Below are 20813 nucleotides of genomic sequence, written 5' to 3'. Positions count from 1 at the left end.
TCTCCTTCTTCTTCTTTCTCTAACTGTTACATTCTTCAATCTTCATTCTTCTTGTTATTAGCTCTAAATCTTACAGTGAGCAAGGTGTATGATCGAATTTCTACACCTATAACTAGTCACGTTCGTGGTAAAAGTATGAAAAAAGGAAATTGTATTATTTCTTCGTTGTTTGTCATCACTCTATCAATAAAATCGAATAAGAACTTTTGTAGTCCTATAATATTCTTCGCCTCCCTCCCTACTTTCTAGCGTCACCAAATCCTATATACTAGGATTCAGTACTTAAGAAGGACCACGTTTACAGGTTTGAAGATCATCTCAGAAAAGCATTGCATGAGCTCTACGAAACCCAAAACAATAGGGACAAAAGGTTAGATGGATCCGGTGAGGCAGCTAATGTTTTGTGTGAATTAATTGCTTTTAAGAGACGACTATTTTAGAGCTAAGCAACATGTTTAGGATCAAAAGTGCAATTTGCTTTTCTTTGAAATATTGTGTTTATGAAGGGGAAAAAAAGAGGGGGTCGATTATTCAGTTAATGACAAAACGCTAAACCTCACAAGCTTGGAACACATGTTAGGGTTGTTCTTTAAATGAAAACTAAATTAAATTGACAAGGATACAAGTATCGTCTTTAATTCTGTCACTCTTTTTTATTTTATTCTCCTCAAATCGAATGCAGAAACATTAAAAAAGAAAGAAAACCATATTCTCTTCAAATCGAATGCAGAAACATTAAAAAGGGAAGAAAACCAAATAAGCAAACAAAAGGCAGCAATGCCCTATTTTAGAACCTAATTTCCTCATTTTTGTTTTTAGATCTCTTCGGTTTTTGTTGTGTCGGTTAATTATTTTTCTAATATGTGTTGGAACTTGGAACCTACCTATTTCTCTCTGAAAAGAGTATATATATTTTGAGGTAAAAAATTAGGCGGAATATCTAAAACCACCCTAAACTTGACACGGATTATTAGTTATACTTCTAAATTATTTGTGGTCTTAATTACCCCTGAACTTGGTCTTTTGAGAGCAATTATCTCCCTAGACGCTGATGTGACGAAGAGTGTGGGTGCACTCTCTTTTAAGGGCGTGGGAGTGAAGAAAAATTGAAAAATCAACTTCTAAATAGGTTATTTTTAACTTTTAAATGTCATATAGTCATATATAATGATTTATTTGCCACAACTATGTATTGTTTCTTGCTTTATCATAACATATAACGTGGACTTTACTTTAAGTAGGGGTGTTCAAAACGAATCGAAAAATCGTATCAAATCGAAAAAGTCAAACTAAACTAATTAAAAAATCCGACTATGTTTGGTTTGGTATTAAATAAAAAAATCTGAACCAAATCGACATATTGCTTAAAAATTTCTAGAAATATTTAGGATCCTCTCATGAGATGTAATATTTAATAGAACTATGAAGTGCATTTATTTTTATTTACTTTAAATAATGAGATGTATCACTTTCTTATTAAGTGTTATTGAAATGCGTCAATCATCTCTTTATTTTTTCATATTCATATGTCAAGATTTCTTATATTTTTTTCAAATTTGAAGTGGTATTTCGATAATTTAAAATTACATAGAATATATCATTATTTAGGTTTTATATTGATTTTTATATTTAACTATTAAATTCGGTTAACCTTAAAAGCGTACAACAAAGAAATATTATTGTTAGACGGCAAATAAACCATCATGTGTTACAAAAATAAATTCTCTCATAAGAATATTTTAATAGATTATATGTTTGATAATTTTTTAAATTTTTAGTAAACATATATTCACTTATCAAAACTTTGCCTATAACTTTAATAAAGTAATATTGAAAAAATATTCATGTAACAAAAAAACTCGAAAAATTAAAAAATCCGACAAAATCGAACCAATCTAACTGTGTATAGGATCAAGTAAACTGATTTGGTTTGGTTTTGATAAAATCCGAACTAACCCGGCCATGTACACCCTACTGATAAGCATGACATATGTTTTTTACATGCATTTCTATTACTTATTTAATCACGATTAGTTAATGCATATATTTTAATTGGTTTTAAAGATTACGAAAATCAATTATGGTGATTGGATGGACCAATTAGCATTTCACTTTTGTAAGTTTAACGTAATAATGTTGGTGATCTTACATGAAGTATATAGATCGTTAACTAGCTTATAATTTTTTAAAGTTGGATGCGAAGATGCTATCTTGAACTTTATGGTCTTTGAATATAAATACCGAGAGAAGATACAGATCAAGAAGTTGAGAAAGTTTCAACAATATTATAATACTATGTGCTTTGGCAAAACATTAATGTACATTAAAAAAACACGTCCAAGTATGAACTTCATTAATTAATTAATTAATAATTAACAGCTGTTCATTTGGTAGTACTCTATATGCGTCAAAATATAATGCAGATGTGATCAAGTTCAAACCAGAATTTTGCATGAGTTTGAACATTTTGTAGGTTTGGCTAAATCGCGAGGCCCCGCTTAATTGACATTTTTGGAGCCAGCCATTAGGAAAGATTATATTTTGTAGGTACTTTAAATCCTACTATTTTCGGCTATTAATATTAGAGGCTCTTCATAATTTCTTTTATAATTTTAATTTCTTATTAACGATCTTAATATTAGAGGCTTTTCTTTTCTTCTTTTTTTATATATATTTTTTTGTCAATTAAGTTCATTGTCTAAGAATAGGTGGTGTGTATTATCTTGTAAAGCTTCGTTAGGAATGTGTTGGATGATGTGAGAGAATCAGAAAAGTATTCTCATCAAGTAATTAAGAAGCTTTTTTCGTCCGGAGATTTTATAAAGAGAAAAATATTCGAATAGGTTATCTTATGGAATTCATTAGGGGTACAAACCGAACCGAAAAACCGCACCAAACAGAAAAGTCAAACCAAACCGATTAAAAAATCTGACTAAGTTTGGTTTGATTTGGTTTGGTATTGAGTAAAAAAAATTTGAACCAAACCGACATATTAATTTATAATTTTTATATATACTTTTAAGATTTTATATAGAATTTTCTTTTAAAAAAAAGTCAAGAAATATTTGAGATTCTCTTATGGGATATAATATTTAATAGAATATGAAGTGTTCCATATTTATTAACCTTAAATAATGGGTTGTATGATCACTTTCTTATCAAGTGTTACTGAAATGTGTCTATCTCTTTGTTCTTCCATATTCATATGTCAAGATCTATTAAATTCTTATATCTTTTTTGAATTTGAAGTGGTTATTATTATTTAGGTATCATATTGATTTTTATGTTTAATTACTACATTCGGTTAACCTTGAAAGTGTACATCAATGAAAAATTATTGTCAGACGACTAAAAAAATAACTATCATGTGTTACTAAGAATATTCTCCCGTAAGAATATTTTAATAGATAATATGTTTGTAATTTTTAAAATTTTTATCAAACATATATTTACTTAGAAAAAATTTAACAAAGTAAGATTGAAATAATATTTAAGTAACAAACAAAATCGAAAAATCCAACAAAACCGAACCAATCCAAATCGATATATTTGGTTTGTTTTAATTTTGATAAAAAACCGAGCCAACCCAGTCAATGTACACCCCTAAATTTTATGGGTGGTCATTCAACTTTGTGTTCATTACGCGAAAGTCATTTTTTTTCTTTTTGTTACGTAAAAATCATTCAACTTTGTGTTCATTATCCAAAAATTACTCTTCTTTCTTTTGTTACACAAAAATTATTTTACTTTGCTCTATTTATCACAAAAGTCACCTTGGCCAAATTTTATCATACTTTTACTTGAAAAGTTTATTATGTCCTTGACATTATAAATTCTCTCATTTATTTAATACCTTCTATATTATATACGATATAATATATTTTTACCTATGTATTTTACTTATAATTAAAATAACTTTAAATTATTTTATTTATTATTTTTATAATATATCCATATATTTAGTTTTTTTCATGGCATTCAATTTGTTTAATCATATTCAAATATGAATATATTTTAAGTATAAAAATGATAAAAAATTATTCATTTTTTAGTATTTATATAAAATAATAAAAACAGATTTGTTTAACAAATGATAGTTTTTTATAGTCAATAAAAAATTTAAAAGAAGTTTCAAAGATATTTCTATTTAATATTAAATTTTTTAAAGCTTTATCTATTAATATTATTTATTTAAAAGTATTAATCTGATGTATCATAATGCTAAATGTGGGTATTTTATTTATTAAATTAATAGATATGGCTTGGGTGATAAATCAATGAGCTTTGATTTTTTAATTTTCATTAAACATCTTTCGTTAAGCATGATAAAAAATGTAGACTTGAGATTTGTTCACGGTAATGTTACTGACAAATTTAATAATGTTACTTAAATATCTTGAAAATTAATATTAAGAAAAAATTAAATTTATGAATATATTATAAAAATAATAAATAAAATAATATTAAGTTATTTTAATTATAAGTAAAATATCTGGGTAAAATTATATTATATAGCATATAATATAGAAGGTATTACATAAATGGGAGGATTTATAATGTCAAGGGCATAATAGACTTTTCAGGTGAAAGATTTGTAAAATCTGGTCAAAGTGATTATTGTGATAACTAGAGCATAGTAAAATGATATTTTTGTAACAAAAGAAAATAAAAGTGACTTTTGTGTAATGAACACAAATTTGAATAATTTTTACGTGGGGCTTTTGCATCTATACCCGGTTTTGGGGTCACAATTGAACCTATATCCACTTTGCAAAAAAGTTTACAAGCGTACCCACTTTACGATCAACTTCAGACTTATCGGGCCTGAAGTTAAAAAAAATTAGTATGAAGTGAAAAAATTATACTTCAAATGCACTTAAGGCCAAATAGGTCTGAAGTGCAACCAATAATTTCATGCACTTAAGGCTAATAAGTCTGAAGTGAAAAATTGCATTTCAGATGCACTTAAGACCAATAAGTCTGAAGTAAAAATTTGTACTTCAGATGCACTTAAGGCCAAAAAGTCTGAAGTGCAACAAACGTTTTCATTCACTTAAGGCCAATAAGTTTGAAGTGTAACCAATGGTTTCATGCACTGAAGGCCAAACAGTCTGGAGTGCAACAAACGTTTTCATTCACTTAAGGCCAATAAATCTGAAGTAAAAATTTGCACTTCAGATGTACTTAAGGCCAAATAGGTCTGAAGTGTAACAAATGGTTTCATACACTTAAGGCCAATAAGTCTGAAGTGAAAAATTACACTTCAGATGCACTTAAGGCCAAAAGGTCTGAAGTGCAACAAACGTTTTGCTACACTTAGGCCAATAAGTCTTGAAGTGAAAAATTGTACTTCAGATGCATTTAAGGCCAAAAGGTCTGAAGTGCAACAAACGTTTTGCTACACTTAAGGCCAATAAGTTTGAAGTGTAAAATTGCACTTTAGATGCACTTAAGGCCAAAATGTCTGAAGTGCAACAAACGTTTTGCTACACTTAAGGCCAATAAGTCTGAAGTGTAAAATTGCACTTTAGATGCACTTAAGGCCAAAAGGTCTGAAGTGCAACCAACGTTTTTATACACTTAAGGCCAAATAGGCCTAAAGTGCAAATTACCCAGAAATAGAAAATTGTTATTCGAATTATAACAATCCAATATACGATTTAATACCTAAATCTACTCCAAATGAACTCAAATTTGAAACATAACCTCCAAATATCACCAGGAACAAACCACAATCATCAATTTGTCAAAACACCAATAAATCTAATGAATCCATGTTGCAATTAAGAAAAAGAAAAGGAAGAAACCCTAAGCAATAGTAAAAAATAAAGTTTCATAACAGCTCGTCATTGTAAAACATCATAAACAATATTAAAATATGTTCGCAACCATCATATAAAATCATTGTCACCCGAAGAAGAAGAAGAAGAAGGAGGAGGAGGAGGAGAAGAAAATGAAGGAGGAGAAGGAGGAGGTGAAAGATGCCTGAAGTTGTTTAAAAAGTGGGTACAAGTTAAAAAAAAATTAAAAAGTGGGTATAGGTTAAATGAGGGCGCCCAAATAAGGCGCCCGTGCAATTTTTACCTTTCACGTAATAGAAAAAAAAAGTAAATTTTGAGTAATGAACACAAAGTTGAATGACCACCCATAAAATTTAATAATCGAGAGTGTCTTCATCCTATTGTGTAGTTCTGAAAAAGTCATTATTTAGAAAATCAGATTGTTTCTTTATTTTGAATTTTCAAATATTATTTCAACTCCATTTGGAGAGTGAACTATCCAATCACTTCGAAGATATGGCAGTCCAGTCTGACCAACAGTGCCAAGTCGCAAGTGGATTTACATCACTACTTCAGAATAGTGAAAAGGAAGGAAAAAAAAGAAAAATACATACGTACCCTTAAAATTATCACGAAATTTTACTTAGACATCTCAACTAAAACTGTTACCTATTAGACACTTAAAGTATATGAACAATGTTCCTATTGAACACCTCATGCATATGTAGCAAGGAGTGATTCTCACTTTGAGCTAGACGCGTGAGTAACTGAATCTTCTTCTCTCTCTTCTCCTGGTTATTCTTCAACAAAACCCAGCTATCAACTTCTTCCTTTCGTGACCACTCTACTACTTAAGAGAGAAATAATAGAGAAATAGACAACGAATAGAAAGAAAATGGAGAAGAGCAATTTGATTCCTTTAGCTCTTTTTATTATGGCCAATGATGAATCCTTCTACCTTATTTTGGGATGAAAATAAAAAGCTATTAAAATATTTTTTCGGTATTGATCTGAAACTCAAAATGTATCCTTTCGCTATCCCCACCACCTAGCTTCGCTGGAGACACCAGTTGGGTTCATAGTAGGACGAGCCGTATTTGGGTCTGGCTTCGGATCATCTTTGGTGGAAAATATTTCTTACTAATTTGCTTATAATATATGTTGATGTACTATTGTAGTTGTGATTCATTTAATTGTCGATTTTTGCTGGAATTTGATCGAAAGATATTAAATTTCCCTTTAAGAAGATGACGAGGGGAGGGAGGTTTTGGTTCGGAAATAGTATAACAGCAAATCTAAAGATTGACAAAGTTCTACACCAAGCTTGAATAAAAGATAAAGAAGAAAACTTCCAATCAATCAAAAATATCCAGGGGAGAAGGGATAACAAAAGGGAAAAACGATAATTTTTATTTTTCTAAAAGATTTTAATGTTTCTCTAAGAAAATGAGAAGGCTAGCATCAACAGTAAACAAATTTGCCGGCTTCAATAGGAGAGAAGAGTTTGACGGGAATGCAGTATGTATCCTAAGGAAGAAGATGAATAAGAAGAGTTATGGAAAAATCTTTTCTTTGTTGGCCATCTTTTTAATTTCTGACACGTCTCTTATTTTTTTGCTGATTTGTAATTTTTTAATTAGTTTGACTTGCCGAAAGAGTCCCCGGAAAGTGAGATGCACACACTTGTATTGGTTTGAAAATGTCAAATTTGTGTTCAATAGGAACATGGTTTATATACTTTAAGTGTCTATTGGGTAACCTAATTGAAGTGTCTAAATGAAATTTCGTGACAACTTTAAGGGGATACGTATGTATTTGGCCTAAAAAAAAGAATCAAAATTTTGTTTTCCATTGATGGTAGAAAGCTCTTATGTACAATTCTGTACAGGTCAATGATAGAACTATTTATTCAAAAGAATTTACAGGTGAAATGGGAGTTTAGGGGCCCCATCTGCTAGATAACTGGGAATTATGTACAAAGGAAACAAGTTGGTGAGAGATCCATAAGTCACCATGTCAGTCGCTGATGTCAAAATACTTGGGATCTCTTGGATAATGATGTTCCACATGCAACTGCAATTTTAAAAACATGGTTTGTAATTAGTGCCCATTGAACTAACTGGGTTTCTCTGATATTACAATGGAAGGCAGGCAACCCTCTACAGTGCCAAACAATATGTAGTTCTGCATCCAAAGGACAATATACTCTTCCACAGAAGAATGAAGACAATAACCAAAGGGAATTCCGTCTAAGTCAGACAACAAGCACAAAAACATTGTCAAGCAATTATGAATATGCATGCATTTATTAATGATGAACGTGATTATCGAGTTATGGGGAATCTCATACTATTATGTTTGAAAAGCAAATGCTAAAATTTTCTGGTTCACATATTAATGACCAAAAGCATGCCACTCCACACAGGCATAAGATTAGCTTCATTTGGTTCCAATGGAGAATACACAGTTCTCCATTTTGGGAGAAAGTAAGCAGAGGTTGGATGGTTGGCACTTGGCAGTAGACCATTCTTGCTGTAGTTGCAATAAATGGAGAAGATGGCAATCAAATGACAATGGCACTGTCATGATTCTTAGTCTGAATGTGAAATGTTGTTCTTTTCTTTCTCTGTAGAGACTAAGTTTCCTTAATGTTCCTGATGACTGCCAATTTCTAACAGGATGACTAAACAGACTGAACAAGAGCTAATAAAATACAACATACCTCATGGCTGACATGGACTGAACTATGAGCAGAGGAGAAATAAGTGAGTTGATTCAGATACATAGAGAGAGCCGTGCCAGCAAAGAGATATGAAGCCAGATAATCACGGACATTACGATAAGATGTGGCATGTCAAACAGTAATAACGCTTCATGAACTGTTAGATGAACGACGCATTTATTTAACTATTTAGGTATGCAACACACAAAATTTAGTGTGACCATTTCTTTTTCTTGGGCCAAGTACGAAAATACATATTATGCAAGGTGGTGGTAATTCTCAAACCAAAAACATCTATCTGCTGACCCTGACCCGCTGCGACACCACCATGTTGAATTTTGTGACCACCTCATCTGAAAACTAAAACTGTTTGAGCAAGAACAGTCAGGGTCCGCAGACCCATATGGAGACAGGTGGGTGCTCAAACACCCATGTGAGACAAATTTCTTGTTATCACTGATCCTTTCTTTCTCTTTTTGCTTTTTCTTTACACCCCACCCTGACTTCCTCTCGCCCACGACACAACTCATGAAATCTGGTTGCCTTAATCCTTCTCTTTTCTTTCTTTTGCTCGTTGTCTACACTCGCCCGATCTCCTCTCACCAAGGGACACAATCACTAAGTACGGTTCTTCTCATGGTGGAACTTAAATTTAAGGGCCTCTCATGGTGGAACACCAGCGACTGTAAAATCCCTGGGTCCCTTCTAGAGAACAAGGTTACTTATTAATTAGGTCTACAAAATGCCTCTTACAACCAAACACATGGAAATAATTTTGTTAATGGATTGCAATGACACTAAAACCTAACAACTCTGTCGACAAAAATACCACGTTGAATTGAGTGAACCATCTAATTTAAAGGTTAAAAGTCAAAGGTCCAAGCCTACAACAACAACAACAACAACATACCCAGTGTATTCCCACATAGTGGGGTCTAGAGAGGGTAAAATGTACGCAGACCTTACACCTACCTTATGAAGGTAGAGAGGTTGTTTCCAAAAACCCTCGGCTCAAGAAAAACAATTCTCAACAGGTTTGAACAAAGGTCCAAGTCTCATGCCACCAATTAACAAAGAATACTTTCACAGAATTCGCATAAGAAAATTAATCACCTGCTCGTTAAGGAACGAGTTGCAGACATTTGCAAACACAAAATTAATTAAATAAATGTGTCTCCTCTCCAACTGAGCTGAGGAATTATATCCACACACCAACAAGTCTAAATTAGTAATCACAACATAGTTTTCTTCATATTAACCAATTTCAACCCAGCATAACATCCAGTCAACACACTGAGGCAACAGGGTAAACAGTATGCACCTCAGAGGTCAATCTAGTCCAACATCACTAAATCTTTCTATGATATTTATAGATGCTTTAGCAGACAGTAGATAGATAATGCAGCGTAAACCATATACCATGTTAGACATACCTTGCCTTCATCAGCATCTGAATGTCGTTGAGGGAAAACTACTCTCATATCGTTGTACAAATAGAATCGTCTTCCCCCTTCAGTGTCCATAACATTTCTTACTGTCGGAGAGGACTGATCATTTTTGCACTGAAGACCTGATTTTGAGCTCTTCTTTGGATAGGGACACAAGAACCAGAGATGTAGAGCATAACGAAGAACGCTAGAATTAGCAGTACTATCATTCACCTTTGAAGTGTTATTAAGAGGTTTGGTTCCAGGATGGCCTGCCTCGCCACTACCATGAGATTTGCTAGAATACAGAATTGAACTGTTATGCAGCATAGAATCCTCAACACTAGTAACTGAAGGTGGTCCACTATCCATCTTTCTATCTAAACTCTTGTTTCCAGCTTTATCCAGCGACAAGTTAATCTTTTGACGTAAAAATGTCTGCAATCACATAACTAGAGTGAGATCACCATTGTCAGATATGGATTCACATAAATGCTAGTATGACTTTAATCTAATGCTCCATGTATATCCCATCAAAACCAAAGTAATCACTAAAATATCATATACGAAATTGTGTTAGCTGGACACAACTGCACCTATCTTCCAGTTACACATTTACATGCAGAGATCATCCAATACCAATACTAGGAAAACAAATATTCAATTACAGTGAACTGAAACCAGGATCGCTTGCAAAGATAGTTCAGCGGACCAAATCATTAAGACCAGTGAAGGAATCAACAGGCAACAATTGGGCTGCAGACAAACAGTTGCATTGGCTAGTGATCCCCTGTTTCACTAGTTTGGCTGAAGAACAATGCTTCATGCAATGGAGTTCAAATAGTGATGAAAAGAAAAAGTGTTCAAGGCTATGGCAACGGCGTAATATTTGGAGAAACTATTTTGTTTCAACTTACTGTTTCACCAGACCCTCTATGCTGAATCGAAGCCAAGGAAAGCAAAGAGATGGAAGCTTAATAGTTGAAGGATATGAAAAAACTCATAAATTTAGGATTTTCATACAACAACCCACATGGCAAGAGGTTACTGAGAAACTTGTCAAAGATTTTCGCCTTGTTGCAACTTCAGACTTCATGATGCAGAGGAAACTCATATTCTTTCCTACTCCTCCTTACTCTTCAAAAAGCATGGATCCAACCAATGAATTAGCTTCAAAATAACAACCATCGACACACCAACAATCCCAAACTAGTAGTAGTTTGCTATATGAATCCTCTATATCTATCCTACTCTATTGGCTCCTTTCATTTCAATGCTCAATGATTTGTATTTTAAGATAACTTAGAATACAACAATTAGAGATATTTTAAATCTCACGCTTATCCCTACATTGACAAAATCTGCAATACTAAAGCTCATGTCAAACACCAAACCTAATGTAAAGGTGTCAATAACGACAAAACCTTAATCCAAACTAGTTGATACAGTCCATATGGGCTCATTACTTCCCTCATATTTATTCTCGCTAAGTTCGCATGAATTTTGAGGGGTCATAAAATTTTTGTAACAACTTTCCTCTTAGAATACTACAATTAGAGATATTTTAAATCTCACGCTTATCCCTGCATTGACATAATCTGCCATATTAAAGCTCATGTCAAACACCAAACCTAATGTAAAGATGTACCAATAACGACAAAACCTTAATCCAAACTAGTTGATATAGTCCATATGGACTCATTACTTCCCTCATATTTATTCTCGCTAAGTTCGCATGGATTTTGAGGCATCATAAAACTTTTGTAACAACTTTCTTCCATGTGCTTTTAGGTCTACAGAGTCTGCTCTAATACTGTCAATCATCGTAGTGGCGCACTAATAGACTGGTGCATTTGGAGGTTTACGTCAGATATGGCCAAACTATCTAATCTCTCCTTTTACCCTCTATGTTACTATTTGCACCCGTTAATGTGATCAATTGTAAAAACTAGTATGACAACGCATTCAACCTTAACATTTGCATTTCTATATGTTCGGCTTTTAAGGCCTAGCTTTCATTGCGACATAACATTAGTTCTGCTCTCAATTTAAAGCTCGTGAATAGATTAATTATCTAGCATATGCAGATGCTTCATGGATTTAAGCCATTTTCCATCGCAAAATTGAGCAAATAAACTGATGACCATGCTAGATATTTTCCAATAAGGAGATTAAATATGGCTCATACACAATGTTGGCTGCAGGTCAACCAAAGCATGATATCAACTGAAACCCCCTCCAAAATAAAAACATTTTTGCGGAGTTATTATTCAATAACATGTCACTAATAAATTTGACCAAGCAAAACCTAAGTGATGGAAAAATAAGGTAGCAATCGATCTTTGCCGCGCATTTAAAAAATTTTGTAATTTGTCTATGGTATCTAGTTTGATATAATCAACAAGACATTAAAAGCTTCAAGTGCTTTCGTTAATAAAGAAATAAGCAGCTCCCCTCCATTCCATTTATATGACACTCTTTTCATTTTTGAACATTTCAAAATGTTTAATGCAATTTCACTAATAATATTATTCTATATAAATTTAACAACTTTCAAGCATTAATATTCACTTAACCATTCAACTTTTCAACTTGATGTGATGTTTTCTCCATAAAATAAACTATTCAACCACTACTTCAATAATTCCTTTATTACCACTAATATAATGAATAAGTCAAATTCACACTTTAAACAATCCAATCAAACACCATCATAAAAAAGGAATAGAGAGAGTGTTAGAAAGAAACTGCATGCTGAACAAATAGAGAATATTTCAAGTGAATAGATGAGGAAATGCAGCTTGTTGCATAACTATGATAAACAACAAAAGCTCTCTAAATTATATCAAAGTTACATGCCTTTCTCCACCTCAAGTTCACCTTAAAACAAATAAAAAATCCCACCTCAAAGTGGTAATACAGCTTGAACCTACCTTAGTACCAGCTGGCATGTCACTCAAATCATAGCTACAAAAGAATGTATGGATAGGTGTCCTCTCTGGATTGCTGAGAACCTGGAAATAGCAATCAAAAGTTTGTACTATACATAATGAATTCAGGAAAGATAAAGAACATTTATGTTCAAACCAGAAGCAAAAATTACCAAAAAATGTATGTCTCCTATAACTAGATGTCACAAAGAGCTGTAGCAGTCATAAAGAAGGAAAATTTCTACTTTGTTCTTATAATAGTGGTGTCTGGACCAACTTGTGCACAGAAGAAGGAACACTAAATTCTTCAATATCAAACCATTTTTTCTTCATCAAATTAGCAAATGCAACTGATAGAGTGCTTAGAGTTACAAGGATGGGTTCCTTTTTCCCAGAGCAGAGATATGTTTCAGGGCTATCTCTTTTACACGGAAATTACACTCATTAAAATAAGGCAATTCCACATGCACACGCAAGATGAGAGGATAGGAGCAGAATACCAGTTGTATGCGCCCTTTCATCGGTATACGTATGCGGCCCTTGTTTGTTTGTGAACCATTAGTGCTAGAGTTCCTGATTCGTGAGCCTTTACCCTCACTACCTGGTCTTCCAAGATCTATTGATGAGTAGTACAGCAAGAAGTTATCGCCATCTACACTAGTTACTGCAAATGGAAGCTTCTGGGGATGTGGTGAGAAATTTCCTCCAGTGATACTAAGGACAGCAAGAAAACCATCAATTCTCTGCACGAGTATATTACAATTTGTCAACAAAAGCAATTCGGCGAACCATTTACAAGATCATGGCATGAATGCTTAAACAAAGAGATCAAGGAAGACTAATGCACTAAAGGAAGACCAAGGATAAAATGGATGACATCTGAAAGAATACTAATAGCATCATTCTAGATAATTGAGGCAGTAAGATCCACCTGGCTCACTACGCTGGATGCCAAACGACCAGATAAGAGTGACTCCTCGAATGAACCAACTAAGGACCTTTTTACAGACAGTCCACTAAGACTTCTACCAAATCTTGCACATTGATTTGTCGGAGCTGAGTTTTGTGACTTGGACCGCCTCATGGCACTTATACTTTCAGGCGCGAGACGTTCAAAGTTCATCTCAAAAACTTCAACATCTCGGAAAAAATCACTTCCCGTTCTGCAATCCTCTTCTTTCCGGGGAGATATAATATCTGAAAGACTTCGATCAAGTGAATGTTCCACATCCTTCAAAGTTAAGTAGTTATCGTCATGATCCTCCCAATAATTCCTTAACCATTCAGAACGTCTCACCCTCATATGGGATTTTGGTCCAAGAGGAGAAAGAGACAGTGGTGGCGAGAATGTATTTTTTCCGGGTATGTGCATTGCCCCATCTTTCAACTGTGTTTTTATCATATCTGCACAAAAATCTAACCCAGGGGAAGGAGGAGTAAACAGAATCTCAGATTCACGCCCCTCGTCATTGAACAAAGGGCCATCTGTGACAAAAGGGGAGACTCCTCCATAGGTCTCATTTGGTGAACAATTCCCCCTAGGTAAAGATGGCATGAACCAATTTTTATTACTAAAGTTGTTTGTGTTGCCTATATGAGCCTTCTTATGTTCTTGTGAGGGAGCACCATATTTATCAAATGTGAAGTTGGAATTACTCCTAAAAACAGTACTACCACCAATATCCAGAGATTCACCTGCAAATTTATCTGGAAGAACCATGCCATTCAAAGGTGACAACAAGCGTTTCCTAACTAATGAATTTGTAGTCTCATTCATTTTGTCAATGTCCCGAACCACAGTAGATGAGTGAACATCATCAGATGGATTTGCTTCGAATAAATTAGCAGCGCTTTTCATCGCAATTTTTGATTCAAACCCGACAATCCTTGACGCAGGACTCTGGGTAGTAGTCCTTGCACCATTATGGGTTAAGAAGCCATGCTTTTCTGCAGAGTCAATCCTCAATTTATGCATGTTTGTCAAACCATCTTTATGAATACTAAGAACATCAGCATCCCTCGAAATATCCCTAGACGAGGCGAATGCAAAATCTGCTGCTGATGTGCGATTGCTAAGGCAACTTATGTGCATTCCACTCATATCACAGCTGCTCATATTGCCAGCAAATCTAGCAGGAATTTGAACAAATGTGCTCAATGATGTGGCCACTTCCTCAGCAGCACTGCTGGAGGGCACTTGAGGCAACCCCATCTCTAACTTAAAATTTGTTACTTCTCACAAACTTCTTGTCGAAATCTCAAATATCTAATCTACTACACTACATAAATTCTATCTCCTGTCTTACAGAAATTCAATATCTAATAATCTCAGCCCCATGAAATTACCAGCAGTTCAATCTCCTACCAATGGAACAAACCTAAATGCAGCACAACTAGGTAAACGCTACAACATTATCTATCATCACACACTCGATAACGCTACCTATCTATCAACGGAATTCCCAGAAACGTTTCATCAAACAATCCAGCATCTACATTCGACCTGAATAGGAAGTAAGAACAATAAGCACAGGCTTCAAACCACTGTAATATACTAGACTTGCAACCCATGATTCGTTCCACAAGATCAAACCAAATCCTGAAAAAGGAAATGTAGAAACATTAGTCCTGTCTCCTAGTCAAACTAATCATCTGCAAAAAAGAAAATGCTGAAAACATATTAGCTATTTAACATACATTGCTATGATCACCTAAAATCTCCGTAGGATTTATCTGATGAAAGTTTCAATTAATCCGATCTAAAATGAGACTGATCGTAGAGAGAGATAGCTAGGGGCGGTTTTCAGCAAAATCAATAATTAATATGTGAACTATACAGATTATATGAGCTAAAAAAGTAGCGATCAATTGCAATTTTCTCCTTCATTTCCTCTAAAATCCTATGAAAAATAACTTGAAAAGTATCTTCGACATTCAAGTTTTCAGTTAACAATAATACGATCATCTTCAGTTATCAAGTCCTCCATCAATCATCATCATCAAACAAAATTAACAATTTTAAGTGATTAATTACAAATAAGGAAAGGGGAAAAGGGGAGAAAAAAGAGGAGAAGATTATTTTCAGAAGATACCCATTAAAACAAAACGGAGGCACCAGAAATCATCTCTATGAAAACCAGAAGAAAAAGGAGAGAGGTACTATATGTAGTATCGAAAGATATATATATATATATATATATATATATATATATATATATATATATATATATATATATTATCAGGAAAAAATTTGTAGAGGCGAATAGATAAGAGAAATGAAATTTCCCTTCTTCTTTTTTCCTGTGGTTATTGGCTTTTGTATTTGTTGTTATTGTTATACTCTCTCCTCCTTCTTTACCTTTTAACTGCGCCTCCTTCTCCCTTTCTCTCCTTCCAAAGTGTCCCCTTAACCATTTAATTTTATTTCTGTTTCTGCGGAAGGAAAAAAAACAAAAGAAGGTGCCAGTGCAATGCACCTTACTCTCGGTACTCTATGCAGCATTTGGTGTACCTTGTTTGGTCAAATTGAGTAACGCTTACTGTTTAATAATGATGGTCGTCAAAGTTGGAAATTTTTGTAAGTTATATACCTTTGGTCTCTTGATATTTACACTTTTGATAATAAATGAAAATTAAGATATTATTTTGATTTTTAGATTACTTAATAATGGTTGTATAATATCTTAAAGTAGTTATTACTAAGTTTATCTGCTAGAGAAATGTTAGTGTACTACTTTCATTTTCACCTTATCATATTATTGCTACCAGAAGAAAAGAGGCAGAGATAAAGCAGCAAGTTAGGTACTTCTATAAGGCAACTTGAGGGGAAAAAATACTTTTAACATTTAAGAATATGACTATAAAAACTTATTACTGAAAGTAAAATATAAAGTTGAATTTTCAACCTCTTTCGCTTGAAATCAACACATGTTAACTTAGAGCTTTGGGGAGGTGAAACAAATAGATAAGGAAGGGTCTGATATGAAATAGCACAAGAATATATTGGGGCTGCCATTTGAAATTAGTACAATAATGTATGATGGTAACCTAAAGGGGCAAGAAAATGAGAGCTGAGCTTAATTTGAAGGGCTATTGCATAGAGAGCAAAGTTAGGCCAAAATTGAATTATATTTCTTGTTTTAGTCGATGGCCATTAAAGATAAAGAGGGGTCAAGTATGCAATACGTGTTTTGTATAGAGACTCCAAGTTGCGAATTGTCTCTAATTCGTCGGCATTTGTGGCAGTGGACTCTACCTTCTGATGTTGATATTGCTCTTATCCTTACACTTTTTCAATATACCATGGTTTCATAACACTATTTATCCACTCAATGGATTGAATTGAACCACTCAAAATTTTGAGAATTCCATCCTCTCAATCTAAGTATTTTAATTGATTTGGCACGGGTATTAAAGTGGAAATTAACATTTATTGTGTTAAAAAATGGCATGTGTCCATAAGTAAAGAGAAAGTCAAGAAAATTTTAGAACTTTCTTTGAACAGAAAACATGCTCAGCTCAATGATACATTTTTATCATTGATTAAAAAGGTGAGTCTAGAAATACATTTTCAAATGAGGAAATGACGAAAATTCTGTTTTCTTGAAGAAAAGAGAAAAAAAATTTGTGGAACAACACAAGATAAAAAGAAAAACTAAAGACAATTAAATAGGGACAGCAAGTTCTTCAAAAAAGTGCCAACTGACTCCTCGCATTTATTTTAAGTGTGCCGTATTTGTAAGTCTCTATATTGAGGCAGTTCATTAAATGATGGAATTGCAAATTATTTCATGTCTACTAAATTAATGTGAAAAAACTGAAAATGACCAGAAAATTTATGTTCCAGCAAGTTACCACTTTGTTATTTTAATTTGATAAATTTTACCGTCACTCTAGAAAAAATATAACAGATCCGTCCTCCTTTTCGATTTTCTCGCTTGAATCATTAGGGAGTGATAACTTAGTAAATTAAACAGCATTCATACAAATATAATTTGATATTATATTTTTTTTATATTATCGATGTATATAAGTCAAATTCATAAGAAATAATGTAAATCTTTTTGGAATGGAGGGAGTAATGTTTTAGTAAATTGAATTTGTTCTAGTACATTGGAGTTTTAGAGAAAAAATGCATTTATTACTTTATTTTCTTTCAAACTCACTCTTAGTGAAGTGTCAATTAACTAAGATATTTAAAAGAAATAAAGAATAACTTGAACATATAATTTTATGACTAAGGCTATTCATCTTTGTTAAAATGCAAGAAAACCTTAGAAGATTATATATTATGAACCACAGGTAGTAGTAATTTTGAAACCACAAGTTGCCCTGGCTCATAGTTGATAATCGGCTTAATGTATGCATATTTTGATATATACCGCCTCATATTTTGCTCATGTCTCGACGATTTGAGATGTTTAATATGATTATTTGTGCTAAATTTTGGTATTTCTATGTGTAGGGATCATTCAGATGCAATTTGGGACGAAAGAGCGCGAATTGAAGCGAAATCGGGACAAAAACACAAAAAGTGAGATTTGAGGGCTACAGCGAGCGTGGGGCGCTGGCTGTGGCGCAATTTCCAGAATCCAAAATGTTTGAGCGCCAGGGCCAGCGCCCCACGCTGCCCTGGACACTCAAGACGGGAAGTTTCCTTTTTGGACTAGGACTCGATTATTTCAACCCCTAGACGCCCCCAACTCATATAAAAGCCAACCTAAACCTATTTTTGAGAGGGGGTTCGTGATTTAAAGGAGGGAGGAGGCACAAAACACTCAAAAGCAAGGATTTGATCAATTCTTCCATCCCTTTCCTAGTATTCATTGATTTTATATTTGAAAACATGATTTTTTATGATTGTATGAACATGAGTGGCTAAGAAACCTATTGTTCTAGGGTCATGGGTATACATGAATGTTGATATTTAAAGTTTAATTTGACGAAGTTGATTTTATCATATTGGGTTGTTTATTTAATTCTGTTTTTAATTATTTTGCTGAGTAGCTAACAGTGAAATCCTATCTACGAATCTAGAGTTGAACTCGAAAGTGGGAACTCTAGATTGCATATAGAATTAAATAGAGCAATTTCTTAAACCCGGACATCGGGGAATGGATTCGCAATTAAGATAGATATATACCTAATTGCCTTACTCGGTTGCAATACAGGAATTGTAAGTGCGTTCTTGTTAATCTTAATTCCATAGACATATAGGTATTAAGTTAGCTTGAATAGGCGAGTAAGGACTCGACAGATTCTTATGAGTAATATTAACTCTGTGAATCAACAATCCAGATAAAACAATTAGTTATTTTGAACTAAGCATACAACATGATTGTTAGATAACCCGTGACCCTGGAATATTATCTCCCATTGATTTTTATTTAAAATTATTTAAGTATTGTGTAGATTTCTAGTATTTTATTACTTGATAATCTTTAGGTAGTAAATTAGACAATTATCTATTTTATAAGAAATTGCTTGAATCAATAAGCTATTTGAGTTGAATTAGTCAAAAGTTAATCATAAGTCTTCGTGGGAACGATACTTTATTCACTACTCTATTACTTGACGATCACGTATACTTGCGTGAGTGTGTTTGGTCGCAACAAATTTTTGGCGCCGTTGCCGGGGACTTAGAAATTAGCTACTTGACTGAGTTAAGCTTTTATTACTTATTAGTTCAAGTTTTAATTTTCAGTTTGCCTTGTTTGTGTTAACGCAGAATCTTCTCTTGAATGCGGAGGACTAGAAGTGCAAATAACCTCCTTCCTTTTGATCCAGAGATTGAACGAACACTTCATAGAGTGAGGAGGGAAGTCGAAGCTAGAACGAGAATAGAAAGAGAGTTGGACATCGTAGTTCAACCACAGCCAATAGAGATGGCAGGTAATGAGGAGCATCCGGTGATAGAAGCCGCAAGGCTCAATCTTGCTAATATGACTCAGGCTATCATAAAGCCCGATATCACGGGGCATTTTGAACTCAAACAGTACATGGTACAGCTGATTCAGTTCACAGGCCAATATGTGAGTCTATCTCATGAGGACCCGCAGAGGCACATTCAGAACTTCTTGAAAATTACGGACACTTACAATTATCCGAACGTTTCCAAGGACTATGTCAGGCTGACACTATTTCCCTTTTCATTATTGGGGGAAGCTAAGGAATGGTTGCAAAAGGAGCCTGCGAACTCAATCCACACTTGGGATGATTTAGCAAGGAAATTCCTAATTAAGTTTTTCCCTACTAAGAAGACCAAATCGCTGAGGAGCCAAATTCTTGGGTTCCAACAACGGGATGGCGAGACACTTCATCAAGCTTGGGAAAGATACAAGAAGCTACTCAGAGACTGCCCACATCATTGTCAGACTGATGAGGTATTGGGTCATACTTTTGTTGATGGGCTAGACGAGGCATCAAAGATGAATCTTGATTCAGCTTGTGGGGGTAGTTGCATGGCAAGGCCGTATAGTGAAATACAACTCTTGCTAAATAACTTCACTGCTAATGACCATAATTGGCAAGGAGATGGGGATGCAAGAAGAGCAATTAAACAGAAGGCAGCCGGGGTGATTGAGCTTGATGATTTCTCAGCCATGAGAGCAGATATTGCAAAGCTGGCAAATCAGATGAACAGAATAACAATGCAACAAACACAACAGATGCAGCATGTACAACAGATGTCTATTTATTGCGAACTATGTGGTGACAGTCATATGAGTGACATGTGTCCCACAAATCCTGAATCTATATACTATGTGAAACAATAAAACAGAGGTCCGATGAATCAGCATGCACAATATGGGAACACTTACAATCCAAGTTGGAGGAATCATCCTAACTTCTCATGGGGAGGAAATCAATAGAATCAGAACCAGTATAGGCCCCCAAGGAAATTTCAATCAACCTCAGAAACCACCCCTACAAACAGAAGAGAGTACGAATGACT

General features: G+C 34.0%; 1 protein-coding gene across 2 annotated transcripts; it reads right to left on the bottom strand.

Annotated features, from left to right (window-relative positions):
- Positions 1-7609: 7609 nt before the first annotated feature.
- LOC104110558 (uncharacterized) lies at positions 7610-16348 on the bottom strand. Of its 2 annotated transcripts, none has more exons than XM_009620084.4 (6): positions 16218-16348; positions 13791-15458; positions 13360-13602; positions 12863-12943; positions 9936-10367; positions 7610-7853 (listed from the first exon to the last, which is right to left on the bottom strand). In XM_009620084.4, exons 2-6 carry the CDS (start codon positions 15069-15071, stop codon positions 7797-7799), a joined length of 2094 nt encoding a protein of 697 aa, XP_009618379.1. In that variant the 5' UTR covers positions 15072-15458; positions 16218-16348; the 3' UTR covers positions 7610-7796. The 2 variants fall into 2 exon arrangements, with proteins under 2 accessions (XP_009618379.1, XP_009618378.1); XM_009620083.4 differs by lacking the exon at positions 16218-16348 and adding an exon at positions 15952-16185.
- Between the last annotated feature and the right edge of the window lie 4465 nt (positions 16349-20813).

The sequence above is a fragment of the Nicotiana tomentosiformis genome, chromosome 3, assembly GCF_000390325.3.
Source record: "Nicotiana tomentosiformis chromosome 3, ASM39032v3, whole genome shotgun sequence".
NCBI classification, from domain to species: Eukaryota; Viridiplantae; Streptophyta; class Magnoliopsida; order Solanales; family Solanaceae; genus Nicotiana; species Nicotiana tomentosiformis.
This window is presented reverse-complemented; position numbering and strand designations above follow the sequence as displayed.

Excerpts from the sequence above, each read along its gene's own strand:
- LOC104110558 (XM_009620084.4), bottom strand. The coding sequence starts at position 15,071 with ATGGGGTTGCCTCAAGTGCCCTCCAGCAGTGCTGCTGAGGAAGTGGCC. Across the intron at positions 13,603-13,790 it reads CATCCAGCGTAGTGAGCCAG|AGAATTGATGGTTTTCTTGC; the intron begins GTGGATCTTACT and ends ATACTCGTGCAG. Across the intron at positions 7,854-9,935 it reads CAGATGCTGATGAAGGCAAG|TTGCATGTGGAACATCATTA; the intron begins GTATGTCTAACA and ends TTAAAATTGCAG.